General features: G+C 43.2%; 1 protein-coding gene across 1 annotated transcript in view; it reads right to left on the bottom strand.

The window, feature by feature from the left end:
- Nucleotides 1-5,226: 5,226 nt before the first annotated feature.
- The window catches only part of tmem38b (transmembrane protein 38B), a 33,302-nt gene continuing 10,582 nt past the window's right edge, over nucleotides 5,227-27,946 (bottom strand). Inside the window, exons 2-6 of the mRNA XM_072662410.1 lie at nucleotides 21,006-21,162; nucleotides 17,840-18,024; nucleotides 11,619-11,706; nucleotides 8,227-8,344; nucleotides 5,227-5,826 (exon numbers count right to left, since the gene is read on the bottom strand). Of these exons, the coding sequence (XP_072518511.1) occupies nucleotides 5,578-5,826; nucleotides 8,227-8,344; nucleotides 11,619-11,706; nucleotides 17,840-18,024; nucleotides 21,006-21,162 (797 nt within the window). The 3' untranslated portion in view covers nucleotides 5,227-5,577. The remainder of the gene's footprint in view (nucleotides 5,827-8,226; nucleotides 8,345-11,618; nucleotides 11,707-17,839; nucleotides 18,025-21,005; nucleotides 21,163-27,946) is intronic.

The raw sequence follows: 27,946 nt of genomic DNA on the forward strand, positions 1-27,946 counted from the left end.
CTTTATTAGAAACACCTACTAGCTTGTGCTTCCACTCACTGGCCACTTTATTAGAAACACCTACTACCTTGTGCTTCCACTCACTGGCCACTTTATTAGAAACACCAACTAGCTTGTGCTTCTACTCACTGGCCACTTTATTAGAAACACCTACTACCTTGTGCGTCCACTCACTGGCCACTTTATTAGAAACACCCACTACCTTGTGCGTCCACTCACTGGCCACTTTATTAAAAACACCAACTACCTTATGCGTCCACTCACTGGCCACTTTATTAGAAACACCCACTACCTTGTGCGTCCACTCACTGGCCACTTTATTAAAAACACCTACTAACTTGTGCGTCCACTCACTGGCCACTTTATTAGAAACACCTACTAGCTTGTGCTTCTACTCACTGGCCACTTTATTAGAAACACCTACTAGCTTGTGCTTCTACTCACTGGCCACTTTATTAGAAACACCCACTACCTTGTGCTTCTACTCACTGGCCACTTTATTGGAAACACTCTACCACCTTGTGCGTCCACTCACTGGCTACTTTATTAGAAACACCCTACTACCTTGTGCTTCCACTCACTGGCCACTTTATTAGAAACACCAACTACCTTGTGCTTCTACTCATTGGCCAGTTTATTAGAAACACCCTACGACTTGTGCTTCAACTCAATGGCCACTTTATTAGAAACACCTACTACCTTGTGCTTCTACTCATTGGCCACTACATTAGAAATGATTACTACCTTGTGCTTCTACTCATTGGCCACTTTATTGGAAACACCTACAATCTTGTTTCTTCTACTCACTGGCCACTTTATTAGAAACACCAACCAAATGCGTAAGAGACCAAAAAAATTCAGTGAGGAAGTAAACCAGTTTCTCCCCTCTCCACTCACACACACACACACACACACACCTTTACCTTTCCTCTGAACTTAAGTTCAGCACCAGCGAGACAGAGAGAGAGAGAGAAGAAGAAAAAGAGAATAGAGAGAAGAGTGAGAGACAGACGGCGCAAGAGAGGAAAGAGAGGGAGAGAGAGAGAGAAGAAGAAAAAGAGAATAGAGAGAAGAGTGAGAGACAGACGGCGCAAGAGAGGAAAGAGAGGGAGAGAGAGAGTGTGTGTGTATGTGATTGTTATGCTGAGGCGGGTGCGATGTCGACACGTTCGCAGTAAGACTCTGCAGACAGTCTGCTGGACGTTTTCCACCAGACGATGGAGAACTCTTTGAAGAGTAGCGTCGAGTAACGAGTTCTGGCTCTCCAGGGGAAGACGTTTTTCCTACTAGGTTTAGCTTGATGGAGAGCGATGATCCTTTCATTCACACCGGCATTCTGTTCACACCGGCGCGGTGACTTCTTCTCCCCGACACGGGACGACACCAGAACATGCGCAGGAGAGGAGGAGAACAACAGTGGAGCCAAAAAGCAGAACGTTTTTTAAGAGGTTTCCCACCGATCCAAAGATTGGTTCCCTTTAACCAGGCCAGAACCCATATCTGAATTTGAAGTGGCATCGTTCTACACCCACCAAGCACTTTATTAGGAATGCTATACTAATACTAGGTAGGGCCTCTTACTGCTCTCAATCCAGCCTGAACCCCTGGCTTAATGGATTCCACAAGATGTTGAAAATATTCCTTTGAGATCCTGGTCTATGTTGACATGATTGCATCATAACATTTTTGCAGGGTTTTCAGATCACTTTCATGCCCGGAATCTCCAGAATTTCGTTCCACAACATCCCAAATAAGCGCATTCCCCCATGTGCACTTGGGCCACCTTATGCTCTCAGCTCTCATGCTGCTTTATCTGAGCAGTGTGTATTTTTATAGTCTTCTCCTGCTTTGTGGGCATCTGTTATTTTAATGTTTAGAGTGCTAGGCAGCTACTGGCTGCTGATTGTTGCTGCCTAAAGGAGACTCTGGCTGCTGATTGTTGCTGCCTAAATGAGCCCATGGTTGCTGATTGTTGCTGCTTAGTGAAGACCCTGGCTGCTGATTGTTGCTGCCTAAAAGAGACCCTGGCTGCTGATTGTTGCTGCTTAGTGAAGACCCTGGCTGCTGATTGTCGCTGCTTAAAGGAGGCTCTGTCTGCTGATTGTTGCTGCTTAGAGGAGTGTTTGGCTGCTGATTGTTGCTGCCTAAAAGAGACCCTGGCTGCTGATTGTTGCTGCTTACTGAATACCCTGGCTGCTGATTGTCGCTGCTTAAAGGAGGCTCTGGCTGCTGATTGTTGCTGCTTAGAGTAGCATCTGGCTGCTGATTGTTGCTGCCTAAAAGAGACCCTGGCTGCTGATTGTTGCTGCTTTGTGGAGCCCCTGGCTGCTGATTGTTGCTGCTTAGTGAAGCCCCTGGCTGCTGATTGTTGCTGCCTAAAAGAGAACCTGGCTGCTGATTGTTGCTGCTTAGTGGAGCCCCTGGCTGCTGATTGTTGCTGCTTAGAGGAGCGTCTGGCTGCTGATTGTTGCTGTCTAAAGGAGAAACTGGCTGGTGATTGTTGCTGCTTAGTGAATACCCTGGCTGCTGATTGTCACTGCTTAAAGGAGGCTCTGGCTGCTGATTGTTGCTGCTTAGAGGAGCCCCTGGCTGCTGATTGTTGCTGCTTAGTGAAAACCCTGGCTGCTGATTGTCGCTGCTTAGAGGAGCGTCTGGCTGCTGGTTGTTGCTGCCTAAAAGAGACCCTTACTGAATACCCTGGCTGCTGATTGTCACTGCTTAAAGGAGGCTCTGGCTGCTGATTGTTGCTGCTTAGAGGAGCCCCTGGCTGCTGATTGTTGCTGCTTAGTGGAGCCCCTGGCTGCTGATTGTTGCTGCCTAAAGGAGAACCTGGCTGCTGATTGTTGCTGCTTAGAGGAGCCCCTGGCTGCTGATTGTTGCTGCTTAGTGAAGACCCTGGCTGCTGATTGTCACTGCTTAAAGGAGGCTCTGTCTGCTGATTGTTGCTGCTTAGAGGAGCGTCTGGCTTCTGATTGTTGCTGCCTAAAAGAGCCCCTGGCTGCTGATTGTTGCTGCTTACTGAATACCCTGGCTGCTGATTGTCGCTGCTTAAAGGAGGCTCTGGCTGCTGATTGTTGCTGCCTAAAAGAGACCCTGGCTGCTGATTGTTGCTGCTTAGAGGAGACCCTGGCTGCTGATTGTTGCTGCCTAAAGGAGAAACTGGCTGCTGATTGTTGCTGCTTAGTGAAGACCCTGGCTGCTGATTGTCGCTGCTTAAAGGAGGCTCTGTCTGCTGATTGTTGCTGCTTAGAGGAGCGTCTGGCTGCTGATTGTTGCTGCCTAAAAGAGACCCTGGCTGCTGATTGTTGCTGCTTAGAGGAGCATCTGGCTGCTGATTGTTGCTGCCTAAAAGAGACCCTGGCTGCTGATTGTTGCTGCTTAGTGAAGACCCTGGCTTCTGATTGTCGCTGCTTAAAGGTGGCTCTGTCTGCTGATTGTTGCTGCTTAGAGGAGCGTCTGGCTGCTGATTGTTGCTGCCACAAAGAGCACCTGGCTGCTGATTGTTGCTGCTTACTGAATACCCTGGCTGCTGATTGTCGCTGCTTAAAGGAGGCTCTGGCTGCTGATTGTTGCTGCTTAGTGAAGACCCTGGCTGCTGATTGTCGCTGCTTAAAGGAGGCTCTGTCTGCTGATTGTTGCTGCTTAGAGGAGCGTCTGGCTGCTGATTGTTGCTGCCTAAAAGATACCTTGGCTGCTGATTGTTGCTGCTTACTGAATACTCTGGCTGCTGATTGTCGCTGCTTAAAGGAGGCTCTGGCTGCTGATTGTTGCTGCTTAGTGGAGCCCCTGGCTGCTGATTGTTGCTGCTTAGAGGAGACCCTGGCTGCTGATTGTTGCTGCTTAGTGGAGCCCCTGGTTGCTGATTGTTCCTGCTTAGGGAAGCCCCTGGCTGCTGATTGTTGCTGCTTAGTGGAGCCCTGGCTGCTGATTGTTGTTGCTTAGAGGAGACCCTGACTGCTGATTGTTGCTGCTTAGTGGAGCCCCTGACTGCTGATTGTTGCTGCTTAGGGAAGCCCCTGGCTGCTGATTGTTGCTGCTTGGTGGAGCCCCTGACTGCTGATTGTTGCTGCTTAGAGGAGACCCTGGCTGCTGATTGTTGCTGCTTAGTGGAGCCCCTGGCTGCTGACTGTTGCTGCTTAGAGGAGCCCTGGTTGCTGATTGTTGCTGCTTAGGGAAGTCCCAGGCTGCTGATTGTTGCTGCTTAGAGGAGACCATGGCTGCTGATTGTTCCTGCTTAGAGGAGCATCTGGCTGCTGATTGTTGTTGCCTAAAAGAGACCATGGCTGCTGATTGTTCTGGCTTAGGGAAGCCCCTGGCTGCTAATTGTTGCTGCTTAGAGGAGACCGTGGCTGCTGATTGTTCCTGCTTAGGGAAGTCCCAGGCTGCTGATTGTCGCTGCTTAGAGGAGCCCATGGCTGCTGATTGTTGCTGCCTAAAGGAGAAACTGGCTGCTGATTGTTGCTGCTTAGTGAAGACCCTGGCTGCTGATTGTCGCTGCTTAAAGGAGGCTCTGTCTGCTGATTGTTGCTGCTTGGAGGAGCGTCTGGCTGCTGATTGTTGCTGCCTAAAAGAGACCCTGGCTGCTGATTGTTGCTGCTTACTGAATACTCTGGCTGCTGATTGTTGCTGCTTAGGGAAGCCCCTGGCTGCTGATTGTTGCTGCTTAGAGGAGCCCTGGTTGCTGATTGTTGCTGCTTAGGGAAGTCCCAGGCTGCTGATTGTTGCTGCTTAGAGGAGACCATGGCTGCTGATTGTTCCTGCTTAGAGGAGCATCTGGCTGCTGATTGTTGCTGCCTAAAAGAGACCATGGCTGCTGATTGTTCTGGCTTAGGGAAGCCCCTGGCTGCTAATTGTTGCTGCTTAGAGGAGACCATGGCTGCTGATTGTTCCTGCTTAGGGAAGTCCCAGGCTGCTGATTGTCACTGCTTAGAGGAGCCCATGGCTGCTGATTGTTGCTGCCAAGAGAAGTCCATGATTGACTTAAACTAGCCCCTGTGTGCTGATTGTTGCTCTATACAGAAGCCAATTTCTGCTGATTGTTGCTGCTTAAAGGAGCCCCTGGCTACTGACTGTTGCTGCTTAGAGAAACCCATAATACCCTGGCTGTTAATTGTGGCTACTTAGTGGAACCCCTTGCTGCTGATCACTGCTGCTTAGAGGATTATCTTTAAAAAAACAACTAAAACAACTAAAAAATAACGGCACAAACAACAGCTGTTTTTCTCAATATGAGTGTATTTCATTCATATTGGAAATGCAGGGAAGTACAGCAAATATATATGTCTTTGAATCACTATAGTCACTTAAGTGAGCTTCTTCAAATATAAATAATATAAAATATAATCACAGTTATAGATTTGTCTTAGATAAAATCAGAATCATTTCAGAGTAGGAAATATATACAGATCCAAACCAAATGTACAGATAAAAACCTCCAGAACAGAGGACGTTACGAGAGTGCAGAGCTACATGAGGGAGCGGCTCTATCGCTTTACCTCAGCATGCTGAAAGTGTCAGAGAGAAAATCACAGTGAGAGAGGACGCCTGGGGAGGGGTTGGGTTGGAAGAAAGGGGGCACTAGTTGGTCTTTTTGGAGCTCTCGGACTCGCTGCAGTCCGGTTGGTCTTCGGTTTGGGGTAGGCCGTTCGAGACACCAGGAGCGCTCTTGCTGTCCGGCTTGGCAGGACAGGAGGGGGTCCGGGTTGAGGATTGGCTCTGATTGGTCAGGGGAGAGTAGGTCAGGGGTCGGGCGAACAGTGTCTGGTAGAGAGCTGATTCCACGGTATCGAAGGGGGACGAAGAAGACCCCAGCAGCATCATCCTCGTCTGGAGAGAGAGAGAGAGAGAGGGAGGCTTGTTCAACTACAATTATGTATTATGAGAAAAATTATGTCTTTCTATTAAAGCCTTGAAGAACAATTTTTAAATAAGTGTAGATCCATTTCTAATGCTAAAAGAACCACTGGAGAACCAGTTTAATATGGTAGAACTACTTTTTAAAAGATGTGTAGAACCATTGTCTTTATCAAAGAACTACTAAAGATCACAATTTAAAGAGTGTAGACCCACTAGCCTTACTACAGACAATTTAAAGAACCCTTGTTCAAGTATAGAGTATAGAACCTATTCCTTTACCTAAAAGAACCCTTGAAGAACCCTTTTAATATGGTAGAACTAAAGAACTCTTGGAAAACCATTTTTAAAGAGTGCAGAAACTCCTTCAGGAGTGTAGAACCTTTTCCTTTACTAAAAGAACCCTTGAAGAACATTTTAACAATGCGTAGAACCACTGGCCTTACTACTGACTCTTTAAAGAACCTTCTTTGAAAAAGTAAAAACATTGCCTTTACTAAAGGACCCTTTAAGACCCTCTGCAAGAGTATGGGACCTTTTCTTTTACTAAAAGAACCCTTTTAATATGGTAGAACTGAACTTTTGAAAAAACCCTTTTTAAGAAGTGCAGAAACACTGCCTTTACTAAAGGACCCTTGAAGACCCTTTTCAAGAGTTTAGAACCTTTGCCTTTACTATAAGAACCATTAAAGAACATTTTTAAGATGCGTAGAACCATTACCTTTATGAAAGAACCATTAAATAGCACACCCTTTAAGAACCTATTCCTCCCTACCCTTTTAATTGTGTAGAACTAAAGGAACTCTTGGGAAACCCCTCCAAGAGTGTAGAACCTTTTCCTTTACTAAAAGATCCCTTGAAGAACATTTTAACAATGTGTAGAACCATTGGCCTTACTACAGACTCTTCTTTGAAAAAGTAAAAACATTGCCTTTACTAAAGGACCCTTGAAGACCCTCTTCAAGAGTAGGGAACCTTTTCCTTAACTAAAAGAACCCTTGAAGAACATTTTTAAGATGTGTAGAACCATTGTCTTTACTAAATAACTATTAAATAATCCCTTTTAAAGAGAGCAGAGACCCCCTTCAGGACTTTTTCTTTTACTAAAAGAACCCTTGTAGAACCTAAGGGTGTAGATCTATTGGATTTTACTACAGACCCTGTAAACAGACCCTGAACCAACAGTGTAAACAGTGTAACAGTTACACACTGTAAACCAGACCGTGAACTTCTCTGTGGCGCAGCGAGGCTGAAGCCGTGGTCAGAGGAGATGGTCGGTCAGTAAAGAGACACAGGCGCAGACTAACTGAGGAGGGAGAAGCGAGGTCAAAGTACGATTTCTCGTTTCTCAGGTAACGGAGAGCCGGAGCTCTAAAAATAGCGCTATGGCGGGGAGAGATGAGGTAATGCCTTGTTAAGAGCTGAAGACGTTGCTCGGTTTAAGAGGAGTGATGCAATTAGACGAAAGTGATGCAAAAGACGGGTGAAAGCAGCAAGAGCGAGGACGAGTGACTCACAGCGACGGCACGAGCACATCAGCGAGATCACACGTAGCGAGGGAGATCTGACGGGATGAAGCGGAATGGGATATAAGGCAGTGCTTCCGTGTCGCTCCGGTAGCAGCAACTGCGCCGCCCACTCTGAACGGACGATTAATCATAACTAATCCTAATTCATAATAGACTGACTTACAAAATTATTATTTGGAGCCCTAGTTCGTAACCTCTGCAGTATTAAAGTACTCGTCTTATTCCGGTGCTAAATTATGGCTGGAAACACAAGGGTTCAAGGATATAATCCAGCCAGGATTGTTTTCTTAGTGGTATCTGGGTGGAGTCAGCCAAACAAGCTCTCCTACTGGTCGGGACTTCACTGGTAGAACTGAAGGCCTTAACAGATTAACCACCAACACAATAAAGTATAAAATAAAATTTCCTATGGGTGCGTTGTTAGAACAAAAAGTCATTCGCTAACAAACTACTAGAATCCCACAGGAGCGCTAGCAGAAATGCGCATTATGCTATTGGTGGGTTTAGGCATTTGTAGCCCTAAGGAGTAGCAATGGGCAGCAGCCAATCAGAGCGCGAGACAAAACTCTGTAGACGGTGACTCCCCCGTCACACGATGCTATCCATTCTAGGAGGGTGAAGAGTAGCATGTGCTTTCTCTGAGACATGTAGACACTAATGCAACGGTTCACTTACTTTTTCTAGCCTGCACCGCGGAAATCCTAGTTTACATCATTACAAATGTGTCATTTAGTAATAGCGTTAAGAGGAAATTAGAGTTCACAGTGTTTCTACAATATTGTCCATTTACATCACTCGTTACTGCAGAGACAGGGAGGGGGAAGATTATAAAATCAGTACAGACCTTGTTGACAACGATGAAGACTGTGTAGATGAGCATGAGGTCAGGGGTCCGAAGGGGGAGGTAACGACACTGCTGCAGCGAGAACAGCACCGCCCCCATCAGGGTCACCTTGGTTGGGCTGTTGACACACAAGGGAAATAAGGTGATCGTCTGATAAGAGTCAGGAAGCTGAAGTAGAAAGCATAGTGTGGTTTAAATCTGCCTTTGAAATAAGACTTCAAAACATACTGAGGAAATACACTGTGACCTAATCAGCATCTTCCTCGACTTATCCAGCATCCAACGTCTACTATAAATTATCCAGCAACTACTATAAATTATCCAACATCTACTATAAATTATCCAGCAACTACTAAAAATTTGACATCGACTATAAATTATCCAGTATCCAACATCTACTATAAATTATCCAGCAACTACTATAAATTATCCAGCATCCAACATCTACTATAAATTATGCAGCATCCAACATCTACTATAAATTATTCAGCATCTACTATAAATTATTCAGCATCTACTATAAATTATCCAACATCCAGCATCTACTATAAATTATCTGGCATCTACTATAACTTACCCAGCATCTACTATACATTATCCAGCACCCAACATCTACTATAAATTATCCGGCAACTACGATAAATGATCCAGCATCCAACATCTACTATAAATTATTTAGCATCTACTATAAATTATCCAGCGTCTACTATAAATTATCTGGCATCTACCATAACTTACCCAGCATCTACTATACATTATCCAGCATCCAACATCTACTATAAATTATCCACCATCCAACATCTACTATAAATTATCCAGCATCTACTATAAATTATCCAGCAACTACTATAAATTATCCAGCATCTACTTTAAATTATCTGGCATCTACTATAACTTATCCAGCATCTACTATAAATCATCCAGCATCAAGCATGTACTATAAATTATCCAGCATCTAACATCTACTATAAATTATCCATTATCTACTATAAATTATCCAGCATCTAACATCTACTATAAATTATCCAACATGTAGTTTAAATTATCCAGCATCTAATATCTACTATAAATTATCCAGCATCTACTATAAATGATCCAGCATCTAACATCTACTATAAATTATCCAGCATCTACTATAAATGATCCAGCATCTAACATCTACTATAAATTATCCAGCATCTACTATAAATGATCCAGCATCTAACATCTACTATAAATTATCCCACATCAACTATAAATTATCCAGCATCTACTATAAATATCCACTACAGATTATTTAGAATCTACCAAGAATTATTCAGTATGCACTATAAATTATTCAGTATCTAATTTGAATTATTTAGTATGTACTATTAATTATCCAGTATCTAGTATGAATTATTTAGTATGTACTATTAATTATTCAGTATCTAGTATGAATTATTTAGTATGTACTATTAATTATCCAGTATCTAGTATGAATTATTTAGTACCCAGTATTGATTACCAAACCTTAACCTTACCCTTAACCTAAACCATAAATCCTAACCCTAAACTAAACCCTAAAAGGTTATGGTTAGGGTTAGGTAACATTCAGCATTCTGCTTGTTAAAAAGCTGTATACAGTCATGACCAAAAGTGTTGGCACCCCTAACATTTTTCCAGATAATGTAAAAGTATTTCTCTCAGATTTGCAATTACACCTGTTTTGTCCTTTGTGTGTAATGAAACAGCACAAAAAAGGAGAGAAAAACTCATTTCACAAAAATAGGCTGGCCATGTAGGGGTTGCCATGTAGGGCCCAGTGTCAGAAAGCTGGGCTTTGCGTCCTAGGTCAGGGGTCCTCCAGCAGGACAGCAACCCCAAACACATTTCAAAAAGCACCCAGAAATATTAAGTTGAGGGTGCCAATCAATTTGTCCGGACTATTTTTGGAGTTTTGCGTGAAATTGTGTCTAGCAGGTGGAGCAGGAGGTGCAGGAGGAGGACGCTCTCTGCGTGTTCGTGTCTGCAGGAAGGGACGGCGCTACCGCTGCTGCATTTCTTCAAGCTGCATTTTTTTAAAATGCTGTCCACACACAAAACCATGACAACAGGCGTCGCCGGCAGCGGCGAGGAGACAAAGAGAGAAATCAATACAAAAGGCAATTATTCTACCTGCGTTATTCTGCAAAAGAGAAAGAGAGAGAGAGATGTTCAGCAGCTGGAACGAAGTGTGAGAGCAGTTAGAGAGCGAGGGAGAGCGAGGGATGTCACAGGCTGTAAAGGAATGGCATGAAAGGGGAACATGCGGCGCTGATCAGCTGTACGGACCAGCCTTCAGTTACGCCTTTATCCGTCATTAACCCGTAAAACTAACGCTGCGAAATCAAGTGCTGCTTTGGTCTGAGACTTGCTTGCGGCACAAGAGGTCCCTGGTTCAATTCCAGGTGAGGGCCCCAGCACTGTGACGTCAACACACGACTCAAATCGAATGAGCACAAAAATCCTATTCACGTCTACTTTAGTTCTTTAGAGCTATGGGGGCTAATGTAGCCAGCGCGTAAGGGAAGGCTACAGCCCACCACTTTTGGATAGGCGTGGCTTAACCGCTGTAGACTGCAGAGAGCGCTAAACTGCTATAGACTGAATGGGCGGGGCTAGAGTGTGTTAGGCTGAATAGGTGTTGCTAAAATGCTGTAGAAGGAATGGGTGGGGCTAAAGTGCTCTAGACTAAAGGGAGGGGTTAAAATGCTGTAGACTGAGGAGAGCTAAACTGCTGTAGGCTGAATAGGTGGGGCTAAAGCGCTGTAGACTGCATAGAGCTAAACTGATATAATATGAATGGGCGGGGCTAGAGTGTGTTAGACTGAATGAATGAGACCAAACTGATATAGGCTAAAGGGTGAGGCTAGAGTGTGGCAGGCCGAATGGGTGGGGGAAAATTGCTATAGGCTAAAAGGGCGGGCTTGAGTATGGTAGGCTGAAAGGGCGGAGCTAGACTGTGGAAGGCCGAATGGGTGGGGCAAAACTGCTATAGGCTGAAAGGACGGGGCTAGAACATGGTAGGCTGAATGGATGGGGCTAGAGTGTGGAAGGCTGAATGGGTGGGGCAAAACTGCTATAGGCCGAATGGGTGGGGCAAAACTTCTATAGGCTAAAAGGGTGGGGCTAGACTGTGACAGTCCAAATGGGTGGGGCAAAATTGCTATAGGCTAAAAAGGGCGGGCTTGAGTATGGTAGGCTGAAAGGGCTGTGGCTAGAGTGTGGAAGGCCGAATGGGTGGGGCTAGAGTGTGGAAGGCCGAATGGGTGGGGCTAGAGTGTGGATGGCTGAATGGGTGGGGCTAGAGTGTGGATGGCTGAATGGATGGTACTAGAGTGTGGAAGGCCAAATGGGTGGGGCTAGGGTGCTGTAGATGGTTGAAAACTTACTAGGACATCTTCAGCAGCTCATTGGTCTCTGGTTTCCAGATGCCTCGAACCAGCTGCTCGAAATTACTTATGAGGCCACCACCAGCACCTGAAAAAGAGCGAGACAATGTAAACAGAATCACACACACACACACACACACACACACACACACACAGTCTTAAACCCAGTTTAGTTAAAAAAAAAAGTTAGCGGTATCTGCTCTGCCTCTAAATAGCGACATTAAGGCCATCAGCGAATCAGAACAGCCTAATAGAAACTCGGTCAGGCTCATTAACCACATTAAGAGCGTTTTGTTCTTTAGGAATGATGTGGCGTAATGTGCTGCTGCCGCTCCGCCGTTTCCCCAAACGCACACACGCGCCACTGCCGAGGCCTTCGGGGAGGATTAGCTAAAGTATCGCAACAAAGCAGAACTAAATGAATACAGAAATGTTCGCTGTCTACGACACGTTGCCATAAAAAACCCTGGGCGCCTTAATGAATGACCGATAAGAACGTAAGTAACATCATCAGCACCTTCATCATCATCATCATCATGATCATGATCATGTAATGTCTCCCTCTGCTGGCCTCAGTGAGCATGGGTTAAGCTCCACCCCTCACCTGAGCCTCATCTCCAGTGCACAGGTGCTGTTGACGATTGGGACTCCTCCTAAGTGCCTCAGTGTTGGGTGCTCTTGGGGTGCTCTGTGGTGCTACTGTTGCGTTTGCTGACCTGGATTATGGATTCGCAATAAAGAAGAGATCTTAACATTAACGACCTGGCAGTCTTCTTCACGCTGGCCCATTTTGATCGACCCCTGCGAACAAGCAGCTGCCGATAGCGGCAAGGCATTCACTCTTATACAACGGCAGTCTCAGCGAAAGTGCTTGTTTATCTCAGGTAGGAATTCTCAGAGGTGCTCTTTGTAATTTTGTGCTTCCAGACAAGCCAGGCGTTTCTATGTATGAGTTAAACATAATTATGTTCGTGACTGAAGTTTACAGACGGGCATTTGATGATGTTCCTACTTGCATTGATACGCAGTCGGACTGTAATGCTAACTAAAGTACTGTTAGTGTTGGAGTACTGAATTACTCAGATTCAGCCTGTAATGCTGGTTGTAGTACTGGAGTACTGATTCAGATTCACACTGTGATGTTAGTTGAAGTATTGGAGTACTGAATGATTCAGATTCACATTGTAACGTTAGTTGGAGTATTGAATGATTCAGATTCACACTTTAATGTTAGTTGGAGTACTAAATGATTCAGATTCACACTGTAATGTTAGTTGGAGTACTAAATGATTCAGATTCACACTGTAATGTTAGTTGAAGTACTAAATGATTCAGGTTAACATTGTAATGTTAGTTTGAGTACTGAATGATTCAGATTCACATTGTAATGTTAGCTGGATTACTGAATGATTCAGATTCACATTGTAATGTTAGCTGGATTACTGAATGATTCAGATTCACATTGTAATGTTAGTTGGAGTACTAATTGATTCAGATTCACATTGTAATGTTAGTTGGAGTATTGAATGATTCAGATTCACATTATGATATTAGCTGAAGTACTGAATGATTCAGATTCACATTGTAATGTTAGTTGAAGTACTAATTGATTCAGATTCACATTGTAATGTTAGTAGGAGTATTATAGTAGTGAATGATTCAGATTCACATTGTAATGTTAGTAGGAGCATTATAGTAGTGAATGATTCAGATTCACATTGTAATGTTAGTTTGAGTACTGAATGATTCAGATTCACATTGTAATGTTAGCTGGAGTACTGAATGATTCAGATTCACATTGTAATGTTAGTTGGAGTACTAATTGATTCAGATTCACATTGTAATGTTAGTTGGAGTACTAATTGATTCAGATTCACATTGTGATATTAGCTGAAGTACTGAATGATTCAGATTCACATTGTAATGTTAGTTGAAGTACTAATTGATTCAGATTCACATTGTAATGTTAGTAGGAGTATTATAGTAGTGAATGATTCAGATTCACATTGTAATGTTAGTAGGAGCATTATAGTAGTGAATGATTCAGATTCACATTGTAATGTTAGTTGGAGTATTATAGTAGTGAATGATTCAGATTCACATTGTAATGTTAGTTGGAGTAGTGAATGATTCAGATTCACATTGTAATGTTAGTTGGAGTACTAATTGATTCAGATTCACATTGTGATATTAGCTGAAGTACTGAATGATTCAGATTCACATTGTAATGTTAGTTGAAGTACTAATTGATTCAGATTCACATTGTAATGTTAGTAGGAGTATTATAGTAGTGAATGATTCAGATTCACATTGTAATGTTAGTAGGAGCATTATAGTAGTGAATGATTCAGATTCACATTGTAATGTTAGTTGGAGTATTATAGTAGTGAATGATTCAGATTCACATTGTAATGTTAGTTGGAGTAGTGAATGATTCAGATTCACATTGTAATGTTAGTTGAAGTACTAATTGATTCAGATTCACATTGTAATGTTAGTAGGAGTATTATAGTAGTGAATGATTCAGATTCACATTGTAATGTTAGTAGGAGTATTATAGTAGTGAATGATTCAGATTCACATTGTAATGTTAGTTGGAGTAGTGAATGATTCAGATTCACATTGTAATGTTAGTTGGAGTACTAATTGATTCAGATTCACATTGTGATATTAGCTGAAGTACTGAATGATTCAGATTCACATTGTAATGTTAGTTGAAGTACTAATTGATTCAGATTCACATTGTAATGTTAGTAGGAGTATTATAGTAGTGAATGATTCAGATTCACATTGTAATGTTAGTAGGAGCATTATAGTAGTGAATGATTCAGATTCACATTGTAATGTTAGTTGGAGTATTATAGTAGTGAATGATTCAGATTCACATTGTAATGTTAGTTGGAGTAGTGAATGATTCAGATTCACATTGTAATGTTAGTTGAAGTACTAATTGATTCAGATTCACATTGTAATGTTAGTAGGAGTATTATAGTAGTGAATGATTCAGATTCACATTGTAATGTTAGTAGGAGTATTATAGTAGTGAATGATTCAGATTCACATTGTAATGTTAGTTGGAGTAGTGAGTGATTCAGATTCACATTGTGATGTTAGTTGGAGTATTATAGTAGTGAATGATTCAGATTCACATTGTAATGTTAGTTGGAGTAGTGAGTGATTCAGATTCACATTGTGATAGTTGGAGTAGTGAGTGATTCAGATTCACATTGTGATGTTAGTTGGAGTAGTGAATGATTCAGATTCACATTGTAATGTTAGCTGCATCATTGGAGTACTGAATGATTCAGTTTCACATTGTATTGTTAGTTGGAGCATTGGAGTACTGAATGATTCACACTGTGATGTTAGTTGGAGTACTGAATGATTCACACTGTGATGTTAGTTGGAGTACTGAATGATTCAGATTTACATTGTAATGTTAGTTTGGAGCATTGGAGTACTGAATGATTCATATTGTGATGTTAGTTGGAGTGTTGGAGTACTGAATGATTCAGATTTACATTGTAATGTTAGTTTGGAGCATTATAGTAGTGAATGATTCAGATTCACATTGTAATGTTAGTTGGAGTATTATAGTAGTGAATGATTCAGATTCACATTGTATTGTTAGTTGGAGCATTGGAGTACTGAATGATTCACACTGTGATGTTAGTTGGAGTACTGAATGATTCACACTGTGATGTTAGTTGGAGTACTGAATGATTCACACTGTGATGTTAGTTGGAGTACTGAATGATTCAGATTTACATTGTAATGTTAGTTTGGAGCATTGGAGTACTGAATGATTCATATTGTGATGTTAGTTGGAGTGTTGGAGTACTGAATGATTCAGATTTACATTGTAATGTTAGTTTGGAGCATTGGAGTACTGAATGATTCATATTGTAATGTTAGTAGGAGCATTATAGTAGTGAATGATTCAGATTCACATTGTAATGTTAGTTGGAGTAGTGAATGATTCAGATTCACATTGTGATGTTAGTAGGAGTATTATAGTAGTGAATTGATTCAGATTCACATTGTAATGTTAGTTGGAGTATTATAGTAGTGAATGATTCAGATTCACATTGTAATGTTAGTTGGAGTAGTGAATGATTCAGATTCACATTGTGATGTTAGTAGGAGTATTATAGTAGTGAATTGATTCAGATTCACATTGTAATGTTAGTTGGAGTATTATAGTAGTGAATGATTCAGATTCACATTGTAATGTTAGTTGGAGTATTATAGTAGTGAATGATTCAGATTCACATTGTAATGTTAGTTGGAGTATTATAGTAGTGAATGATTCAGATTCACATTGTAATGTTAGTTGGAGTAGTGAATGATTCAGATTCACATTGTGATGTTAGTAGGAGTATTATAGTAGTGAATTGATTCAGATTCACATTGTAATGTTAGTTGGAGTAGTGAGTGATTCAGATTCACATTGTGATGTTAGTTGGAGTAGTGAATGATTCAGATTCACATTGTAATGTTAGCTGCATCATTGGAGTACTGAATGATTCAGATTTACATTGTAATGTTAGTTTGGAGCATTGGAGTACTGAATGATTCATATTGTGATGTTAGTTGGAGTGTTGGAGTACTGAATGATTCAGATTTACATTGTAATGTTAGTTTGGAGCGTTGGAGTACTGAATGATTCACACTGTGATGTTAGTTGGAGTACTGAATGATTCAGATAAACATTGTGATGTTAGTTGGAGCATTGGAGTACTGAATGATTCATATTGTGATGTTAGTTGGAGTGTTGAAGTACTGAATGATTCAGATAAACATTGTGATGTTGGTTGGAGTACTGAATGATTCAGATTCACACTGTAACAGCCATTTCAAAATCAGGCTGTAATGCTGGTTGTATAGCAAGTATTTTCATGGTGTAATGCAGCAGTAAGAAGGCAGTTGCTGGACGTGTGTGTGTATCAGTTTGACATTCAGAGCACACATCTGCCTTTTTCTGCAATTTCTACTGTCCACTCTCTAATGAGTCACCTCAACCCTGTGATATTTCCAACCTTTTCTCGCCTGTAATTGAAGGACAGAAAGGTGAATTGCTTAATGAGTTTAATAAAGGCTGTTAGCAAAAAAAATGAAGAATAGATTAAAAGAAGTTTAAAAGAAAAGTAGATTAAAAGAAGCAAAAAGCTGCGCTAGTCTCCACGTTCCAGATAATCACAGGTAAGTGAGGACACAGGATTAATGGTAAGATAGGAGTGGCACTGGATACTGTAATCAGTGTGCAGTCATAAAAAAAATTTGTTTGTTTTTTAAAATCTGACGCAGAACATGTTTTTTGCAACTACAAAAACACGGTTTTCTTACTGTAAATGCAACACTTTCCACTTACAGTACTAGGCAACAGTTTGGGCCTTAGTAAATGAGTGTGTTCCGTTATTCTTAATACGTTCTGGTGTAAAATCTAAAGCCTAAAAACATAGTTCCTACGGCAAATGCAACCGAGACTACAAAACAGGTGCCACCTGCTTCTGCAACGTTAATATGATGTATGAGAAAATACTCAAGAAAATCTCTCAAAGAGAAAGTATTGGGACACTTGCTCGTTCATTCCCTACTGTCCAGGGAATAAGGCTTTCTACTAGATTTTGAAGGAGCACTGCTGTGAGGATTTGATTACGTTTAGCGACAAGATTGGCAGTGAGGTCAGGATGTTGGATGATGAAGATGATGATCACCACCCCACCTCATCATCCCCACTCATCCCAAAAATACTAAATAGAGCACCATCCATCATGCCAGAGAACACTGTCCCACTGCTCCACAACTCCAAATGCTGGATGGCTTGATGCATTGTTAAGCACACTAGACAAGCTCTCTGTGTGTGAGTATCTGTCTGCATTTGCATCTTTGCAACTTAAAAGTAGCTGAATGTATTCATTAGGTGTGTCCACAAACATTTGGACATATGGTGTATATTCATCAGAAATGTTACATTTTATGACGTGTGCATGTTCCCTAGGTCAAACTAGCACTCCGTCACAGTGTGCTTGTTTTGTCAAGGAATAATGTCCTGTTGCTAACACTGCCTCCACCATGTTTGACAGATTTTAATGCGAACACCGCCAGGATTGGCTGAATTTGTACAAATTACTGCCAAAGCAAGATCCCAAATTCTGGATTAAGGGCCTGGATTAAGTATTGCATTAGTTAGATCATTAAGACGGCCATCAGCTCAGTACCTTTAGCCCATCCCACAGCAATCATGACAAACAGCCCATTTTCGTATTTCTTGCTGGCCTGCGTGACGCCGCCCAGAACCTTCCAGGTGCGTGTTACTTCCTTCATCCCCGTCAGGACCAGCCGCACCGGCAGAACCGCGGCACAGGAGTACACGGCGTCCAGGGGGCAATAAAACACTAAATACCTGCAGACGGACAGAGAACAAGACAGAGAGAGAGAAAGAGAGTGGATGCATATCATACAGGGGCTGTAGAACAAAACAGGCCTATTTACGTTACTGTGCCTTTAAGACTGATGTATGCAAATGAGCTTCATCTTATTTATATATTTTATCATCAAAATTTATCAAAGTTTCTTTTACAGTATTTTTTTTAGTCTGAGCAGAGCGTCGAGCTCTAAACGCTTCAGTACTCATCCTGCTACTTCTATCAGCAGAACATCATCGGTAAACTTCAGTGACTGGTGCCCATGCCATAACAGTGCCTCCACCATGTTTGACAGATAACGTGGTGATCTGCTTCAGGTCCAGAACCATTCAGTTTTTCTTCTTTATACTCCAGTCAATCTTTCTGTTATTGAGAGTGCTTTGTGGTTTGCAAGTGGTTTGCAGATTTCAAGGCTGTCTCCTTGAATATTTCTCCTAAAATATCATCTTCTTCTTATTATTATTATTGTATTTTTTTTTTGGCTACTCTCTCTGTTCTCTCGCTCATGGGTTTGCTGTGTATAGATATGGCTGTGATTCCTAAATGGTTAAAGCAGTATTTACACTTGAACTTAAAGCACCTGCATAAGGTTCCACAGTTGATGGTGCATGTCGGAGCAAACTCCAAGCCATGGGGTCAAAGGAATTATCTACAGACCTCAGAAACAGGATTGTGCCAAGGGGCATTGATCTGGAGAAGGATCCAGAGAAATTTCTGCAGGCTTACAGTTCCTAAATAGCACAGTGGCCACCATCATTCATAAGCTGAAGAAGTTTGGAACCACCAAGAACCTTCCTAGACCTCCTGACCACCTTGGGAGTTGAGCAGGAACCCGAGGGTCAGAGCTCGAGCGTATCCTCGCGTCACATCTCGTCACCTGGCTAATGCCATGCCTAAAGCATCATGATATGGGGATGTTCTGCAGCAGTGGGACTAGGACTAGGACTAGTCATTACGGAGGGAAAGAGCGCTCTGGACCTCAGACTGGGGCGAAAAACTGCCTTCTAACCGGAGAGAACCAAGCAGTGGCTTCAGGGGAACGTCTGTGAATGTCCTTGTGTGGCCCAGCCAGAAACCAGACCTGAATCCAATGGAACATCTGCAGAAGGAGCTGAGAATTGCTGTGTACCGACGCTTCCCATCCAATCTGATGAAGCCTGCAAGGATACGCATGTGGTAAGCCTCTGAGCTTCGTTCCTGAGACTCGGGAACTTCGAGCTGTAATTGCTGCCAAAGGTGCATCAAGCGAATATTAGTCTATGGTAGAGTAGAATCCGTCTGTAGGGTGTGAAAGGAGTGTGCAGACTTTTGCGGCTTGACCGTACGTACATAGAGAGGTAAAGAGGGTGTGGAATTCATGATACGCTCCAGAGCCGTCCATAAGGAGCTAAATTGAACAGGCGAAGTCGGTCTGTGTTTTCTTGGACTGACTGAATCCACATCTGCTCTCTGCTCTGACTGCTCCAGTTCCAGCATGTGATCGCAGTGCGGCGATGCATTCCGGATCATCTGTAATAACAGATACACACACACATGCACACTGGAGCACAACTAATTTCTTAATTGCCCATCTCCGTCTCTCAGAGCAGTGAAACTGGTCATTTAATTGTCCATTAGCATAATTGTGCGACTCTGCTTATTAATTATCAGAAGCACTCGCGCAAGCGAGCGTGACACCAGGACAAAACAGCCCAATATCCTTTTTTTTTTTTTTTCCGGGATCACAGAGGGAGCCTCAGGACCTCTCCTGACACACGACAGGGGGAGGCAATTTAAATATTCAGATAAAATAAAAATGACTGACGCTCCGCTCGTAAGGTCAGCAGCATGTTTACTCACTGTTAGATGCTTTACCATTGTGCATTTGTGATGTTTAATATGAGCTCAGGCTGCAAACCTTGTGCGGCAAATCTGGAGTACATGCACCTCTGCTGGTTGGTAGAAGCTGCACTGCTATTTTCAGCCCACCAGGGGGCAGTGCAGCACCACAAAGCGCAGAAACCATCTACCATGTGACTCAGAAACTCCTTTCTGGGGAACTTTGGAGCTTTGGCCCGGCCTTCGCCCTTCCTGCTTCAGTCTCTGTGGGGGGAAACTACACCTTAACAGGCCTGCTCCCTTTGCTTCCAAGAAATCGGGCCTTCCGAAATTTCCCAAGCGCTCCTCTGAAGTGTGTTCACTGAAAACACACACACACACACACACACACTCACTCCTCTCTACTTAACCTCAAAACAGGGATCAAGGCCTCAGTACTTTCTAATAGACTTGCTTACATGGTGTCTAAAGCTGTACTGTTCAGGGTGTGCTAACAACCAGAACCTTGGGAGTTAAGCAAATCTTAAGGCTGATTGTGTTATTGGGTAAGGCACTTAACCTCCCCTGCACCAGGGGGCGCCGCTCTGCTGGCAGCCAATTAGGTGTTTCTTTAATTTAGCTTTTACCTAAACTTTCTACCTTTTTTTTTTTTCATTTTTAATTCATGATTGAGCATCACAAAGCAACCATCCAACAGCCTAGCAACCATCATATGTGGCATAGCAACTAGCCATCAGCACCCAACCGGTCCTCTAATAACTATCTAGGAACCACAGATGACACGATAGCAACTGCTATGGCAAACCCCATAGCAACCAACCAGGAATTGCTTAGGCTGCTCTATCACACATCAGCAACAGCATAGCAACCACTCAGGGTACCACTGCAACCGCTTTGCTGTTAAAATCTTCACGGAACCATGATGGCAACTCAAAGGACCGTGTGAATGCTCAAATGCTTCTTTATATACCACGAAAAGCTCTTGTGTGTATATATAGTTCCCTCTAGAACCTTAATAATATAAAAAAATATATATATTATTTAAAGCACCAAAAAGGTTCTACAGTCATTGAAGAACCCATTTACAGCACTTTAGAGTTGCACTGATCTCTGTCCGCTTCCAGTGGAGAGTGCTACCCACCACATGAGTGAGGCGAGCAGAACGTTGGTGCTGTTGGCCAGCGGAGCGACTGGGGCCTCCGCCAGGATGATGCCGGACAGCACGGCTCCGCCAAAACAGTACAGCATGGAGCTGAACCAGCATGCAAACGGGCTCCTCCGAGACACCTCCAGCGCCCCTGCACAAAAAAAATAAATAATAAGGTCAGTAGTGACATGATTATTCCCTTAGGGCTTGGGTAATCTGACACCCCATGATAAATCCGAACCCAATCTGTTGTTCTGAGCATATCCTGGGTATCATCAGTAATTATTTTTGTATTATTTAGTTTAGTTTTGTGGCTTTTAATGCTGAAAACATCACTTTTTTTCCTAATCTAGGGTGTTGCTGTGGTTTTCCTAGGTGGCTGCTATGATTGCTGATGACCCAGCTGATTGCTATGATTTTGCTAGATGGTTGCTATAATGTTGCTAGGTGGTGGACTAGGTGTCTGCTATGGCATCCCAGGTGATGGCAACTGACTAGCAATGATGCTTCTAGGTGGTAGCCATGATGTTGCTAAATGAGAACTAGGGTGTTGCTAGGTGGCTGCTATGGCATCCAAGTTGATTGCTTTGATTTCCCTAGGTGGTTGCTATGATGTTTCAAGGTGGTAGCTAAGGTTTTGCTAGGTGGTTGCTATGATGTTGCTAAATAAGAAATAGGGTGTTGCTAGGTGGCCGCTTTGGCACAGCTAGGTGGTAGCTAAGGTTTTGCTAGGTGCTTGCTATGAAGTTGCTAAATGAGAGCTAGGGTGTGGCTAGGTGGTAGCTAAGGTGTTTCTAGGTGGTGGCCATGATGTTGCTAAATGAGAACAAGGTGGTTGCTAGGGTTGTTATTGCTACTATCTTGCTAGTCAGTTGCTATGATGTTTCCAGGTGGTAGCTAAGGTTTTGCTAGGTGGTTGCTGTGATGTTGCTAAATGAGAACTAGGGCGTTGCTAGTTGGCTGCTATGGCACGGCTAGGTGGTTGCTATGATGTTGCTAAATTTGAACTAGGGTGTTGCTTGGTGGTTGCTCGTATATTGAAATTACAAGTGCATTGTGGGAGATTGTAGTGCCGTCAATCACATTCTAATGCCCTAAAACGCAAAACAGTAAGTAAACTTGATTTCATATGTAAACTGATACTAATTAGTGTTTTCCTCATTTGAAGGACACGTATCAACCAACCTGCACAACAACAACAACAACAACAACTCTGAATGTCTGCAGGGGGACAGAAAGGTCAGCGTGTTGGACGCTGAATGGGAGGGTCCTGGTGAGAGACAAATGATCAACACTGAGTGAATCAGAGGCATCAGTGAAGAGTGTATCAGTGTGTGCTGAGGAAAATCAGCTTATCTCTCTCACACAACGCTGAACACACACACACACACACACACCCCTAGTCATGGAAGAATTGGTACTGTTACATCAAGGTCATGGGACCATTTGTAAATGATGAAAGCGCATGATGGCACAAACCGTTCCCAGCACTACAGAGATCTACTGAGCTAAACAGGGCTAGAACCCACCGCTCTCTATTCAAGCGATGCCACTCGTATTTCTCTAAAACATCAATCCATCAACTATAAATTCATAACGAACTTTAAGATGCCTTCACAAAGTCGGCTAACGACGCTGAAAAGTTGTTTAATAAATGAATTAGGTTTATTTATTATTTTTTTGGTAACCCGGGTTAAACAAGCATTTGTTGTTTAAAAGAACTGCTACAGTATCACAGGTGGTTGGTGTGATATTGCTAGGTGGTAGCTATAATGTTGATGGAAGGGGGTGGCTAGGGTGTTGCTAAGTGGTAGCTAGGATTTAGTTCAGTGGTTGCTCAGTGGTAGCTAGGTGGCTGCTAAATGTAGCTAGGCGGCTGATGTAGCATGCTTTGTGGTGGCTAGATGACAGCTATTGTGTTGCTAGTTGGTTGCTATGTCATTGCTAAGTGGCTACTATGGCATCCCAAGTGATTGCCCTGATGTTGCAAGGTGGCTGCTACAGTGTTCCCATGTAGTTGTAATCATGTTGGTCATTAGGGAGGTTGGGTTTTCAAGTGGTAGCAAAGGCATTGCTACGTTCAGTGGCCAAGGGTGTTGCTTGGTTGTCGCTAGGTGGTTGCTAGGTGGTTGCTAAAATGTTGCTAGGCGGCTGATGTGGCATCCTGTGTGGTGGCTAGATGATAGCTATTGTGTTGCTAGTTGGTTGCTATATCATTGCTAAGTGGCTGCTATGGCATCCCAGGTGATTGCCCTGATGCAAGGTGGCTGCTACAGTGTTCCCATGTAGTAGGTAGCTAAGATGTTTCTAGGTGGTTGACATGATGTTGCTAAATGAGAACTAAGTGGTTGCTAGGTGGCTGCTTTGGCATCCAAGCTGATTGCTATGATTTCCCTAGGTGGTTGCTATGATGTTTATAGATGGTAGCTAAGGTTTTGCTAGGTGGTTGCTATGATGTTACTAAATTTGAACTAGGGCGTTGCTTGGTGGTGGCTCGTATATTTAAATTACACATTGATGTGGAATCCTGTGTGGTGGCTAGATGACAGCTATTGTGTTGCTAGTTGGTTGCTATGTCATTGCTAAGTGGCTACTATGGCATCCCAGGTGATTGCCCTGATGTTGCAAGGTGGCTGCTACAGTGTATCCATGTAGTTGTAATGATGTTGGTCGTTAGAGCGGTTAGGTTTTCAAGTGGTAGCAAAGGCATTGCTACGTTCAGTGGTTGCTCGGTCGTACCAAGGGTGTTGCTCAGTTGTAGCTAGGTGGTCGCTAAAATGTTGCTAGGCAGCTGATGTGGCATCCTGTGTGGTTGCTAGTTGGTTGCTATGTCATTGCTAAGTGGCTGCGATGGCATCCCAGGTGATTGCCCTGATGTTGCAAGGTGGCTGCTACAGTGTTCCCGTGTAGTTGTAATGATGCTGGTAGTTGAAGTGTTTTCAGGTGGTAGCAAAGGCATTGGTAGGTGGTTGCTAAGGTTGCCAATGATGTTCCTAGGTGGTAGCTAAGGTGTAGCTAGAGTTTTGTTCGGTAATCACTATGCTGTACCTACATGCTGTTCTAGTTTAAATAACGGGGTTGTCCAAATATTTTTGTCTAAGCAGGGTTCAATGGTTGACATTTGTAAGATGAATAAGTTGGTTGCTGAGTAGCTGCGAGATGAAAGTGTTGTTGGGTGGTTGCTATATTGGAATTGGAGACATATTGGAGGTGTAAACCACCAAGAATTTATGCTAGGACATTTTGGAGCGTTTCTATTGGTCCATTCCTCATCAGACCAACTGCCGATGTCAAAACAAGCTTTTTGATTGAACTGTCGAGTTAATCAGTGTCTACAGAGTAAAGTTCAACAACACAAGCCTTCACAAGAGCAAGCTAAGTGCTCCGGCCGATCTATTACAGGTCATGTGACTGGTCTCAGTACAGCTGATGGAGCTTTAGCGCTAGCTGCATTAATGATCATTAACCCAGGAGATTAAAGCCAGATTAAGGCTGAGAATGTCCAGCGGGTCATCACACAGGCCACTTTATTGGAAACCCCTGCTTTGTGCTGCTCGACTGGCAATTATATCAGAAACCCCTTACCTTATGCTTCCACATTGGCCACTTTATTAGAAACACCCTACCTTTTGTAAATTGTTCCAATTTATTAAATCCCCCACATTGTGCTTCTAGACTGGCCACTTTATTGGAAACCCCAACCATGTGCTTCTAGACTGGCCACTTTATTGGAAACCCCAACCATGTGCTTCTAGACTGGCCACTTTATTGTAAACCCCTGTCTTGTGTTGCTGGACTGGCAATTATATTAGAAATCCCTACCTTGTGCTTCCACATAGGACAGTTTATTAGAAACCCCAACCTTGTGCTTCTAGACTGGCAGTTATATTAGAACCCACCCCCCTGCTTTGTGCTTTCACATTGGCCACTTTATTGGAAACCTGACCTTGTGCTTCTAGACTGGCCGCTTTATTAGAAACACTGTACCATGTATTTTTATTAACTGGTACTTTATTAGAAACACCCGACCTTGTGCTTCTACTCACTGGCCACTTTGTGCTTATGAACAGGCCACTTTATTGGAAACCCCTACCTTGTGCTTCTGGACAGGCAATTGATATCAGAACCCCCTGCCTTGTGCTCTCACTCACTGGTCACTCAGAAACCGCTACCTTGGGTTGCTAGATTGGCCGCTTTATTAGAAACACTTAACCATGTACTTCCACGCACTGGCCACTTTATTAGAAACTCTTACTCTGTGCTTGTAGATGGGCCACTTTGTTAGAAACCCCTGCCTTGTGCTTTTACTCACTGGCCATTGAATAAGAAACCCCTACTTTGTGTCTTCTCAAGCTGGCCAGTTTATTACAAACACAGACCTTGTGCTTCTACACTGGCCACTTTATTAGAAGCTCCCTACCTTGTGCTTCTACTTAGTGGCCACTTTGTGCTTTTGAATAGGCCACTTTATCGCAAACCCCTACCTTGTGCTTCCACATTGGCCACTTTATTGGGGAACCCCTACTTTGTGCTTTCTCAGACTGGCCACTTTGGAAACCCTAGTAAAGTAGCCAGGCAGTGTCGGTGCGATATGCGTTCCTCATGCAGTTCTACTGTTAGCTGACGTTGGTTAATGGTTCAGGCCACTGGACAGGCCACGCCTGGCCTGACGGATGCTTGACGAATATGGCGCGTGCACCTAGCAGTAGAGCTCACAGGAGCCTGGTGTGAAGCAGGGTGGGTGGAGAGCGAGAGAGCGAGAACGGGAGGATTCAGTGACGTACATGTCTATCGGAAGACCTACAGACACCTGAAACATCACCAAAAGCAGCACTAATGAACTATGGGAGCTCAGAATGATCGATCCTACACGGCCTGAGGCTACGTACACATGAGCATTAGCAATCCGCAGCAAATGAGGCCTACAGAAACCGAGGTCCACGCCAAGCATATTAAAGCACCTGCCCGCTAAACCCAAGGCGTGCTTATGTATGGCGGCTGCACTGGAACCTGCTTTGTGTTCACGCCCACAAAAGAAGTGCTTGCGCCGGCCGTTTGTACGCAGGCGTTTCCCCCGAGGCCTACTGATTACCCTCCAAAACACTATAATCACTTTAAACTGGAGTGAACATTCGTCATCACAGCATCACTCAAAATACCCACTCCAGCATTATCCAGATCCCACAGGAACAGAACCTCGTGCAGCACACAGGTCTACTGGAGATGAAGATATACATGTTTCCATGGTTATGTTGCACCGATTCATAGTTATTACAATCATTTCCATGGTTACACTGGCCCCATTTTCACTGTTACACCCATGTTAATATGTATTAATTCCCATGACCTCTACACCCGTTTCCATGGTTAAACTACACCCATTACCATGCACTGTTAAAGGTATAAGAACCTTAAAGAACTTTGGGGAGGTCAATTTGACCCCATTCAATGTTGAACGTCTTTTTAAATAAATGATTGCCGTTTATATTTAAATTTTTCCTAAGTTTCCTGGCAAAACATAAAATAAACATAATGATATGTTTTCAGTGTCCTGTACACATGCTGTACGCTTCAGTGACCTTTGGGGTCAGTTTGACCCCAGCCTGTTTTAACTGTGTAATATCAGCATTTTACACACACTTGTTTTGGATGATACTGAGGTCACTATGACATGCAATTTTATTATCTTCAAAAAAACATAGGGCCCTAATCTAACATAACTGTAGTAGTGCAAGAACCACTGATAGTTTACATGATGTGGGGGAGGGGAACACCTCATTTTCGTGAGAACTTTGATATTTTCCCTTGCTGTGGGGGACGATATGGTTCCTATAAAGATATTGACAGTTCACAGTTCACACCATTTTTCTCTAAAAATGACTTTCGGTCAATGAGGTGTTTGTCTTTTTGACCAAGAAAGTGACCTAGAGGACAATGTGTCCACCAACAAACACACAACCTTCAGACAAAAACCAATTATGGTCCCTCTCCCCACCTGAACAACAGGGTAGACTACAGACTTTGTTCTGCTAATGTCCTCAAAATGGTTTCAGGCCCCACCAAACCTGTCCGCCATGTCCAAGACATAAAATCAGCATCTGAGCTCTTCATAACTCCATCAGTCGAAAAGGACATGCTTGACATGGCCAATTTAGAGGGGAGGCGTGTGGACAGTGGGTTCAGCAATTGCCCTTTCTGTCAGGGTTAAAACTGTGAAGGAAACTCTTAGTGCTTTTGAGGAATCTTCAAGAAACCTTTTGGAGGTTCTTCAAACTGAAACTGTGCAGGAACCTTAACTTTCCTTGAGGATCCTCCACAGTCTCAACTGGAAGAACCGCCAAAAGTTCCTCAAGGTTCTTATACTTCCAAGGTACAGCCCATTTACACGGTTGTTACACCAGTCTTGATATGGTTATGCAACACACATTTCATGGGCCATTTCCATGAACGCATGACCTCTGTTTCCATGGTTACGCTATGCACGCCATAGTGATGTTACATTACGCTAAGTTACACACATCTCCATCTACAACAGTTGTGCTACACCCATTTCCATGGTTATGTTACAACTGTTTGTGATTACACTACACCCATTTCTATGGTTATGCGGAGATATGGTTTTCTCCACATTTCTGCTACACCCGTTTTCATGGCTACGCCACACCCTTTTCCACGGTTGGTTATGCTACACCCGTTTTCACGTAAAGAGATGCTCGTTACTGGCATAATGCTCTTACATTGAACTCAAATCGGTACAATGGTTGCTTGAAATATCGAGCAGAAGAATAAGCGAAGACACGCAAGGTTCCCTCAGTCACACTTAGCAAAGTCGCACTACGCCCTTTCGCGCTCGTGTGGCCGAGCAGAAAAGCCATCATCTTAAGAGAGCTGTGATATGGCAGCTGAGTTCCTGTTCAGTCACTCTTGCGTGTGTT

This window comes from Salminus brasiliensis, chromosome 18 (assembly GCF_030463535.1).
Source record: "Salminus brasiliensis chromosome 18, fSalBra1.hap2, whole genome shotgun sequence".
NCBI lineage: Eukaryota > Metazoa > Chordata > Actinopteri > Characiformes > Bryconidae > Salminus > Salminus brasiliensis.